The sequence below is a fragment of the Oryzias melastigma genome, linkage group LG16 (genome assembly GCF_002922805.2).
Source record: "Oryzias melastigma strain HK-1 linkage group LG16, ASM292280v2, whole genome shotgun sequence".
NCBI classification, from domain to species: Eukaryota; Metazoa; Chordata; class Actinopteri; order Beloniformes; family Adrianichthyidae; genus Oryzias; species Oryzias melastigma.
Window position 1 is genome coordinate 17,417,182 of NC_050527.1, and position 11,634 is coordinate 17,428,815.

An 11,634-nucleotide genomic window follows, 5' to 3' on the forward strand; every position below is an offset into this window, starting at 1 on the left:
TAACATGGGAGGAGGCCATATTCTTAATGCAACTCCAAGCAGCTCTGATGTCCCCACTACAGTACAGGACTTCAACTTTGTCCTTATATTTTAGTCTGGCCTTCCTAATCTCATTTTTTACCTCCTTAGAGACAGCCTTTTTCTCCAATGGATCCCCTGTACAGTAGACCACCTTCTTTTTATTTATGGTTGATTTCAGCTCTTTTGTTACCCATGGTTTGTTATTTGGATAGATAACAACTTTCCTAGATGGAACAACAGAATCAACATAGAAAGTGATGTAAGAAGAAATGGTTTCACAGAGGACATCGACGTCATCACACGACTCAAAGAAACAGTCCCAGTCAGTACATTCGAGTGAGGCTTGAAGAGTGGAAACGTTATCCTCTGACCAACATTTCACAGTTTTTTCCTCCCGAGGAAGACGCCTGAAGATAGGGATATAGCGTGGCATCAGATATATGCAGTTATGGTAGGAGGATCCCTGCGGAGGAAGCTGCAGAGACTTGTACGCACCACTCACTGTGCCGTAGCACAAGTCTAGCGTTGTGTTCCTCTGTGTCGTGGTGCAAGTGACATACTGTTCATACATCTTAAGGGTGTCAGTAAGTGGACAATGATTCAAATCTCCCAAGATAAATTTCGGGGCCTCAGGACAAATACTCTCAAGACGGTGCGTGACGTCACCAATCAGGTGTGCGGCGGCTGCAGCGTCAGCCCGAGGATGCACGTAAACAATAGTAAAAAACAGCTGTTGGAACTCACGCGGCAAGTAAAAAGAGAGATGGATAACAGTTCAATATTCGGAGTACAAATCCTCTCGCGCACTACAACGGTGTTGCAGTACCTTTTATTGATTTAGCAGCATACTCCGCTTCCTCGCGTGTTGTTGGTCACTTCCTGGTTCCGATCCAGTCTGATCGGCATCCCGAAGCCTTTCAGCAGTAAGTCCTCATCTCGATCCGAGTCGTTGAGCCAAGTCTCCGTAAAGACAAGTAGGCAGACGTTCTCAACTTCTCATCTGACTGTGATCCAAGTGCTCTGTTCAACTGTTAAATGACAAAAAACGGTTAATACAAGAAAAAAGGAAAACACGTGGACCTTTTTCTGAAATGTGTTCACCTTTAAAATGTGTTACTAAAGTATCCGATCAGGACTCAGTATCTGCAGATGTTCAAAATCAAATGATTCTGAATCTGATCGGACTTCAAAAACCTGATGGGGACATCACTAACATCAAGCTTGTGTCGGCTGAGGCAGTGAGGCCGTTTTTACCACCACACCACATGAAGACCGTCATCCATGCCTTGACATCCCTGCTGGGTTACTGTAACACTATTCACTTCACAGTCAGCCAGCCATCTTTCTGGCCTCTGCAGGACGTTGCTGCTCGCTTTCTGATTGGAGCCCAGAGGAGGGACCACATCACACCAGTTCTGGCTGCCTGTTCATTTTAAAGTCCACTTTAAGATTCTTTTATTTGTTTTTAAATCTCTGATGGGTTACACTCTCTCTGAACTCCAGCACATCGTCTGGAGTCAGCTGATTAGCTTCTCCTTGAAGTGTAGGGAAAACGACCAGTGGAGCTCTCTACCACTACAGGGAGTGCAGAATTATTAGGCAAATGAGTATTTTGACCACATCGTCCTCTTTATGCATGTTGTCTTACTCCAAACTGTATTGGCTCAAAACCCTACTACCAATTAAGCATATTAGGTGTTGTGCATCTCTGTAATGAGAAGGGGTGTGGTCTAATGACATCAACACCCTACATCAGGTGTGCATAATTATCAGGCAACTTCCTTTCCTTTGGCAAAATGGGTCAAAAGAAGGACTTGACATGCTCCGAAAAGTAAAAAATAGTGAGATATCTTGGAGAGGGATGCAGCACTCTTAAAATTGCCAAGTTTCTGAAGCGTGATCATCGACCAATCAAGCGTTTCATTCAAAATAGTCAACAGGGTCTCAAGAAGCGTGTGGAAAAACCAAGGTGCAAAATAACTGCCCATGAACTGAGAAAAGTCAAACGTGCAGCTGCCAAGATGCCACTTGCCAGCAGTTTTGCCATATTTCAGAGCTGCAGCATCACTGGAGTGCCCAAAAGCACAAGGTGTGCAATACTCAGAGACATGGCCAAGGTAAGAAAGGCTGAAAAACGACCACCACTGAACAAGACACAGAAGATGAAACGTCAAGACTGGGCCAAGAAATATCTCAAGATGAATTTTCTAAGGTTTTATGGACTGATGAAATGAGAGTGAGTCTTGATGGGCCAGATGGATGGGCCCGTGGCTGGATCGGTAAAGGGCAGAGAGCTCCAGTCCGACTCAGACGCCAGCAAGGTGGAGGTGGAGTACTGTTTGGGCTGGTATCATAAGATGAGCTTGTGGGGCCTTTTCGGGTTGAGGATGGAGTCAAACTCTACTCCCAGTCCTACTGCCAGTTTCTGGAAGACACATTCTTCAAGCAGTGGTACAGGAAGAAGTCTGCATCCTTCAAGAAAAACAGGATTTTCATGCAGGACAATGCTCCAAGTACTCCACAGCGTGGCTGGCAAGAAAGGGTCTAGAAGAAGAAAAACTAATGACAGGTCCTCCTTGTTCACCTGATCTGAACCCCATAGAGAACCTGTGGTCCATCATCAAATGTGAGATTTACAAGGAGGGAAAACAGTACACCTCTCTGAACAGAGTCTGGGAGGCTGTGGTTGCTGCTGCACGCAATGTTGATGGTGAACAGATCAAAACACTGACAGAATCCATGGATGGCAGGCTTTTGAGTGTCCTTGCAAAGAAAGGTGGCTATATTGGTCACTCATTTGTTTTTGTTTTGGTTTTAAATGTCAGAAATGTATATTTGTGAATGTTGAGATGGTATATTAGTTTCACTGGTGAAAATAAATAATTTAAATAGGTATATATTTGTTTTTTGTTAAGTTGCCTAATAATTATGCACAGTCACCTGCAAACACAGATAACCTCCTAAAATAGCTAAAACTAAAAACAAACTAAAAACTTCTTCCAAAAATATTCAGCTTTGATATTAATGAGTTTTTTGGGTTCATTGAGAAAATGGTTGTTGTTCAATGATAAAATTAATCCTCAAAAATACAACTTGCCTAATAATTCTGCACTCCCTTTAAAACTTCACTAACTTCACTAACTTCACTATTTATACTGTCAAGCATTTTGTCTAACATGAGATTTCTCTCTGGTTTTACTTTTACCACAGTTTTTATGACTTGAGCTTCACTTTGCTCATCTTTTAGTGAAAGCACTTTATAACTAAAGTTATTTTTATTGTCTTCGTCTCATGGTTCTCTTTCACAGAATGACCTCGCCCCGTTTCATCGAGTTTGTCTGCAAACACGACGAAGTGCTGAAGTGTTTTGTGACCAGGTGAGTTGATGCTGCTGTTCATGCATACATCCACTCTGCATGAATCAGCAGCTTTTATCCGTTTGCGTTTATATTTGTCCTTTGATCAGCTGCCCTCACCTCATGTCTTTTCAGAAATCCCAAAATCATTTTTAACCATTTTCACTTCCTGCTGGAGTGTCCTGAGCTGATGTCACGGTTCATGCACATTATTAAGGCTCAGGTAAGTTCTGATGTAGAACTTTCCCTTCCAGTGGGGTTTTCTAGACTCTTGTAAACACCCCCCCCCCACCACCACCACCACCACCACACACTGGGCACTGGGCCGACTGAGGCATAGGCGACCTAGCTGACTGCCTAGGGCGAAATCTGCTGGACGGGACGGCAAGTCACAAGGATTATATATTAATTTATTTTTTTGTTAACCCTTAAACACCTGAGTTTATGTTTTTTTATTTGCCTGTAACTTTTCTACTGGAATGACGTCGGTTGTGTTAACGGTTGAGAAGCTTCAGTATGTTAAAGATTTTGTGTTGAAGTGTCACTGGTGACTCCTCAGGGTTCAAAGGGTTAAACAGTTTGAAGCACTAATCATTTCATGTTAAAATTAAAAAGTAGTCATTTAAAAACATAAATATAATAAGTCTAGAGTTTGATGTGATCAGTACCTCGCCCCTCCCTTCCTGTGGCTGTCTATGCTGAGTTGGGGGGAGGAGAGGTGTTGCTGCTGTTAGAGCTTCTTTATAACTTTAAGGATGAAGAGAGGGAAGAGAAGTACAGAAGCCAAAAACAGCCTGCCCTACTTATTTTTTTTCTAAAGAAAATTCCTTTTTTTTTTGAGAAGACGAGATAATAACTCATTATAATGAGAAAACAAATTTGATTTTCCTGAGAAAAGCAAGTTTGTTTTCTCGTGATAACGAGATAATCAATAATGAAGAAGGAAGAGTCCTGCTGTCCCTTTCCCGCCTGAGATACAGAGACTTCATCGGTTTTAAGTCTAATTATTTTGTGGTTAACAAGGAAACCAGCGGAAGAACACTCCACAAAAGTTGTTTTTAGTCTATTTTCTTTTATCATTTCATTAGTGGCTCTCCGCTCCTCAAACGTCTTTGTTCCATCTCATCCACCAGCCCTCCTCCTTTATTCCCCCAAACCTCCGAACAGGCTGACTGACAGATCACAGTGCAGACGAGAATCTGAGCATGATGTGTTCAATGAACTCCAGACATTAGAGGACCCAAACAGTCACTCGGCCCAGCTCAATCTGCCTTGATGCTTTTGCCATTTTTATACAACCTCGGGGAAACAAAGCAGTTTTTCAGAAAAAAATGTCGACAGTTAATCCATCGATTAAATATGGATGAGTTCTGATGTTCGACGTTTTCTCTGATAAACTGCTGTGTTTTGCTGCTGATGTCCGGATCTCAGTGAACGCACCATGCAGATACGCTCTGCAGCTCTCTGTCAATCTGTCAATGTTTGTTTGGGGTTTTGGGGGAAATTAAGGGAGGGGTTGGTGCACGAGACTGAATTAAGAGGTTTAAAGAGCATAGATCCACTAATAAATAAAAAGTAGACCAAAAACAATGTTTGTGGAGTGTTTTCAATCAGGTGAAGTCTCAGTGTCTCTGAAAGGAGGAGGGGGACGCCTCATTCTCTGTTCTTGATTATCTCGTTATAATGAGAAAACCAACTTTGTTTTCTCGTTATAACAAGATAGTGGATCTCGTTATAACGAGTAACAATTAAATTGGCTTCCGTAGAGAAGGAAACGCGAGTTTAAAGCAGAGTTTGTCTGTTTTACTTGTATAGAATTGCTTGGACCCCCCCCCACACAATTTAACTGGTGACCTAGTGTTTTTTTTCCAAACACCTTTAAACAGTTGAAATCCCCCAACTTTCCTCTTGTTTGCTCAATGGTGGTGCAGTCGGTTAGCATGTGTGCCGGCAAACGCAGATTATCTCTGTCCGAGCTCCAACTGGGACGTCTGAATCTTAGTACCAGCATGGGGGGGCGTGAAATTAGTTTGTCATCTAGGGCGCCATGCATCCAAGGGCCCATTTTTCTGTTCTGTTTATAGCATTTCTTTCAAGCACTCATTCAGTGGCTCAGGTGGTTGAGCAGGTTGGCCTTTGATCGAAGGGTCAGCTGTTCGGACTCCACTCCCTCCAGCCAAGTGTTGTTGTGTCCTTGACCAAGACATTTCACCCTCCCAGCCTCAGTGTGGCTCCACTGGTGTGTATGACTGTCCGGTGATGGTCAGAGGGGCTGTAAGCGTGTACTGTCAGCCACGCCTCTGTCAGTCTGCCCCAGGACAGCTGTAGCTACATCAGTAGTTTTCTATCACCAAGTATGAATGAATAATGGATACACATTGTAAGCTCTTTGTGAGTCTGGAAAAGTACAGATAAATCTAATCCATATTATTATTTTTATTATGACAATGAATGTTTTATTTGTAAAAACGTTAGTTTGAGTCAATTCACAGCTCTGACAAAAAAACAAAAACTTTTTAATACCATTAAAAATAACATTATTGTGTAAGAAAACATCCCTGGAAACATCATGGAAAGCATTATGTAGTGATGTTGTGATGTGGCGTACAGGCGTGAGCGTCCTGAAGCTCGTCAAACTCTTTGGTTTTCAATTTTAGTACAAAAGCAGCTCTAAATGATCGACTCTGAAAGCTAAAGATTAACCCACAGTAACCTTTCTCAGGCTGGACTTTCAGATCTGTATTTAATGACTACTTTAGCAACCATTACAAACTGTAGAAAAAGCAACAAATGATCTCGGCACCAACTGGCTAAATAGGAGTTTTGTGGTCTGGTGAATGGCGCTTCATGCTATTTTTATTCACTAAATGGAATAATAATTTTTGAAAGTGAGCAGCTTCATGCAGAAGCTTCCTCAGTTCTTAACAGTTTAACACCTGAGGCGTCGCGGCTGACGCTTAAACACTAAATCTTTAACATACTGTAACCGTTAACACCATAATTCCAGGAGATTTTGATGGAGAAAAGCAGCTTCGCTTTGCTTTTTTTCTCTTACTTTAGGGAGCTGCTGACTCCGACAGTCAACAAGGCTGAGTCAGCATTCTCCCTGACTTTTACTAAAAAGATTTTTCAAGATGAAATGAATTGATCTATAATCAAAAGCAATGATCATCATAATAAAGTATTACAATACTATTTGGATTGAGGCATAGTGGGTTTATTTTAACAAACATTTTTTTATACTGGAAATATGACATGTATTCTCCTTGAGATATTTGAAATTAGTGGCAGTTAGTATTTTCTGGAAGCTTCTTAAAAAGCATATATTAAATCAGAAGAAGAAATCTATTTGTTTACATTTTCTTTCCAAATTATTCCTAAAGGGTGCAGTTTGTGCAGAAGGTGTCTGGTTTGTGCTCCGGCAGACTAGAGTTTTTGGCTGAAGATATCCTGGATTGATTTTAGGTCAATGAATTGGAACGTTCAAAATAAAGCAGTATTGACTGGAATTGTATGTTCAACCACAGCTTATGATATGAATCAAGTCTTCGTTAAAATGAATCATTACACCCCTAGTGTTTACAGACAGATTGCTGCAGACGCATGCTTGTGTTTGTCCACATGGGCATCCATGCACTCTTTCACATTCACACCCTCCTGTTCTTTCATCCCTGCTCTCACATCTTGCTGACTTATCTTAATGAAGTGTCTGTTTTCAGCCTTTCAAAGATCGTGCTGAGTGGTTTTACGAGCATCTCCTGGCCGGACAGCCGGACTCTGACATGGTTCACCGCCCCGTCAGCGACAGTGACATCCTGCTCATCCATAGAGGTGCCTTATCTGTGTTCATTACATTAAAGAAATAGTGGGGTTATTATCTAAGAAAGGTGATTTCTTTTAGACCTGTGATACTGGAGCAGAACAGAACTTTGCTTAGATTTAATTTTTTTGGATTGTGTAAAAACTTGTAAAGGGCTGACTGAGTCTTGAAGTCCCATTAGTTGTCACACATCTAGGTGTGAAATGTGTTCTCCACGTTTGAGCCATCGCCCTGGGGATCAATGAGCTGCAGAGACAATCGTGCTCGGGGACCATTTGGTGGATCAACCCGACATTTCTGTCTGCTTCAGTCAAGTTAGCAGAGATAAAGGCTGAAACCAGTCCAGAGGGGTTCTTGTATGTGTGTGCGCATAGAGATAAAACCTTAAAGGTGCATTCACACCAAACGCACATCAAATTCGTGTGAACCGTCAATCTTTCACCACACAGTGAATTTGCTACTTGCTGCCTGTCAGAAAACATGTTCCTGAGCTTGACGCCGCGGCCGCATGTGGGAGGAGCTACCTGCCAATGTTTTAAGCCTGACATGGAGCAGTGTCTTTATATATGTCCCTTATAATGAATGGAAGTTGAGGGTCATGTTGAGAGATCAGGTTTATTTATTGTGAATAGTTCTATAAAAACATCAGTAATCACGTCTCTATGTCTGGTTAATTAGATTGAACAAATATTTCCCATCACCGGGGGCTTTTGTCTCAGTCCAGGGACTGTGTTGTTTCTGTGACGGAGTTTGAAGGCTGTCCCGCGTTAACGCTCCAATCGTGTGGCTAAACCTTTTGCTTGTTTCTCAGGAGCTCAAACACTAACATTGATGCTTATTTGTTTTGGCATACTAACAAAGTTTTCTTACAATGCTGAAAGACCTCTGTCACTTAGAATTTTTTCAAAAACTTTTATTCAGGAAAATAAATCTCTTCTGTTTCATACCAGACTCCATCTTCAGGAGCAGCTGTGATTCTGTCTCCAAGTCCACCAATGAAAAGCTCAAACAAGGAATTGCTGTTCGTTTCCATGGTGAAGAGGGCATGGTGAGTATCTCACACCTGTTGCACCTGTGTACCATCTCACAAAGGCTTTCAACAAAGTTTAATACAGTGTTTCCTCCACATATTGGCGTTTCTTTTTTCATGGTTTCACGTATTGGTAGATTTTTTTTTTCAGTCACGTGACTCCTCCAGTTCATCACAAACACTCCAACAACTCAAGACGCTTGTATAAAACTTTTGCATCTGCCCTCCTCTCTTCATGCCCCTGCATGGAGAAATTGCATCAGCTGACTCAAAAATGAAAACAATTCTGATAAGCTGAAGAAGATAATCATGGAGGATAATTATCATCTGGGGCAGGTGTTTATTATGGAGGAAACCAACAAATTCTGGATAGAGATGACCGCTCACACCTCTTGATGAAGGAGGAAGCACACACTTCTTTTGTCTCAAAAAGACACCACTGTACAGTCTATTGTTCTGGGAAAAAAAACAACTCTTTATGTTGAGCAATACTCCATTTTTAATAAATGCTTTACAAAGCAGGATCAGAGGAGTTTTTGATGTGTATAGAATGATGAATAAGCTCAGGTTTGTGATTCAGCACCTGCCAAGGGCCCGTCAAAATCTCCTTGCTCCGCTCCAGTTCTAAATACTTCACTTGAGGATAAACGGATCCATGAACGTCTTTGTTTTCCTCGTCTAAGCTGGGATCTGGATCAGAACTGAACGGCTGGATAGCTGTAATATTGCTTGCTGTTTTTTTCTTTTTTGCTACGCTAAAGTTAGCTCAGGGTTGTGAAGACCTGTAACCCCAGCAGGAAAGGAATGCTGTGATATGAATCTCAGGTAACTTCAGCGCCAACAGTCCTGCTCACAACCCAGAGGCAAATGTCTAATGAACTCCTGCTGCTCTGCAGAAAATGTTTTACAATTACACAGGCTTTTAGATAAAGATGATGGATAAAAATATAGTTGGAGTGGTAAAGTGATAAAGCCTAAAAGATGTTTTGGGCTCTGTGGACAGAGCTGTGTGACGTATTTCCAGTATTAAATAAGACTGCTCTTTTATTTCTGGTTGTGGCCAACTGTATTTATGGATTTAGCAAATCTCCATGTACTTTACCTGGTATTGTCTAATTTTCATTATTTCTTACATTGTATGTTAGTTTGTCATTATGTGTATACACAATGACACCCCAAAAGGCAAAGTTGTCCTTTCTCAAACACCAAACAGCTAATACTCACAAAACGCTACTATGTGCTGTATGATCATGTGACTTCTTCAGATGAAACGTAGCTCGGTTAGAACATTTAAAACTGTTCAACAGAACCTTTAATGTGTTAATGAACTTTTTTCTTGGGGAAAGGTTAAGGTTAGGATTACGGTTAGTGTTTGGGTTAATAAATCAAATGGTTCCTGTCTGCAGCTCACTGCGCTTCATGCTCTAGCTACATGACAGCCAATGAGACTTTAACATTAAATACGTGCAACCAGTAACAACATTTAGCTCCAAATACTCCACCATTTCCACGTTAACAACCGTCCACTGCCCCAACCGGAAAAGATTGTGCGGTCAAGTACCAAACGCGGAAGTACGTCTTGCATATAGCCCATAGGCATCAAGTCTGGGATCTGAACCCCAAACCCCTAAATGGCAGATGGCGACCCAACCCACTAAGTCAGGTCAAAGAGTTCAAGCACTAATATTCTGAGAAAGATGAAGATTGTTGAAGGGGCTTTTGAATTTTACAAGTCAAAGGGTATACAGAAGAAAAACAGCCTGAATGCTGTTAGGCAAGGCAAGTTTATTTGTATAGCACATTTCATGTACAGAGACAATTCAAAGTGCTGTTAACCCTTTATCACCTGAGGGGTTGGCAAAAAACACAAAATCTTTAACATACTGTAACTTTTCAACCGTTAACACTATAATTAAAGGTAAAGTCCCATCAGTTGTCATGCACCTAGATGTGTGAAATGTGTTCTCCGCATTTGACCCATCCCCTGGGGGAGCGGTTTGCTGAAGACACAGCTCGGGAACCCTTTGGTGGTTTAACCCCCAAACCAACCCCTTGATGCTGAGTGTCGAGCAGGGAGGGACTGGGTCCCTTTTTTACAGTCTTTGGTATGACTCAGCTGGGATTTGAACTCACAGCTTTCCAGTCCTAGGGTGGACACTCCACCACAAGGCCACTGAGGTGGTAATTCCAGCAGTTTATGAATGAAATATTCATAATCTTCTGGAATTACATTGTTTTATCATGAAAAAATGACAGTAAATCAAAGAAGATAAACACAGGAACTCCGGTGTTTAAAGGGTTAAATTCTGCCAGGTCAAAACTGCTCACTGAAAATACTAAAGAATTTGAAGTGAGTTAAATACATATAAAAGTATGAAAAAAATTAATTCCAGAAATTACAGAGTAACCAAAGCTAAAAAACAACATTTTAAAATTTAAGATCAAAATGTTAACTTATAAACCAAATTTTTTTTTAGTTTGTTCTCACTTTTGCAAACAGCATGCTTTCTCTTTGTCCACAAGAAATCACTACAGCCAGTTGCAACTCTGAGCTTTTTCCTTTGGCATTTTATTTAAACTAGTTCTGTCATTCGATTAAAACAATTCATCAGATTTATCTCCCTTTCGGATTGTGATTAATCACGATTCATTTTAATATTTTACTAGGTACATTTTATATGACAATATGCAGCTTTTGAACAAAAACAGGCCAGAGAGAAAATATTTCCTTTATTTTTAAAATGTATAAAGTCCATCCATTTTCTTAACCGCTTCTCCCCTTTCGGGGTCGCGGGGTGCCGGAGCCTATCCCGGCTACTGATGGGCGAAGGCGGGGTACACCCTGGACAGGTCGCCAGTCCGTCGCAGGGCCTCAATCACACACACATTCACTCTCACATTCATACCTAGGGGCAATGTAGAGTCACCAATTAACCTATGAAGCATGTTTTTGGACGGTGGGAGGAAGCCGGAGTCCCCGGTGAAAACCCACGCATGCACGGGGAGAACATGCAAACTCCACACAGAAAGGTCCCAGCCGGGATTTGAACCGGGGCCTTCTCGCTGTGAGGCGAGAGCGCTAACCACTTGCGCCACCGTGCAGCCCATGTATAAAGTCATAACTCAGATATCCCAGAAGTGTAATTTGTGAGCACAAAACACATCAACAGTAAGATGAGCAGGGGCCCGTTTCAAGAAGCAGGTTCAACAAATTTAGAGTTCGAACCTGAACTTAGAGTCACTGGACTCAAAATTCTCAAACTCTGGGTTTTCAGTTCCAGAACAGCTGAAAATGTTTGATTCAATCAACTTGAAGTTGTCAGAACCAGAACCAGGTGTGAGCGTCGCGACCATTAAAAGCCCTGATCAATGGAGCAAAGACAGCACGATTCACCATGGCAACGGGA

At 41.6% G+C, this 11,634-nt stretch overlaps 1 protein-coding gene across 2 annotated transcripts in view; it reads left to right on the forward strand.

Annotated features, from left to right (window-relative positions):
• The window catches only part of hace1 (HECT domain and ankyrin repeat containing E3 ubiquitin protein ligase 1), a gene marked incomplete at its 3' end in the record, with an annotated part of 45,165 nt that overhangs the window by 24,191 nt on the left and 9,340 nt on the right, over positions 1–11,634 (forward strand). For both annotated transcript variants that reach the window (XM_036215861.1, XM_024267611.2), the window contains 4 exon segments: positions 3,330–3,398; positions 3,513–3,600; positions 7,097–7,208; positions 8,148–8,245. In XM_036215861.1, coding sequence (XP_036071754.1) covers positions 3,330–3,398; positions 3,513–3,600; positions 7,097–7,208; positions 8,148–8,245 — 367 coding nt within the window.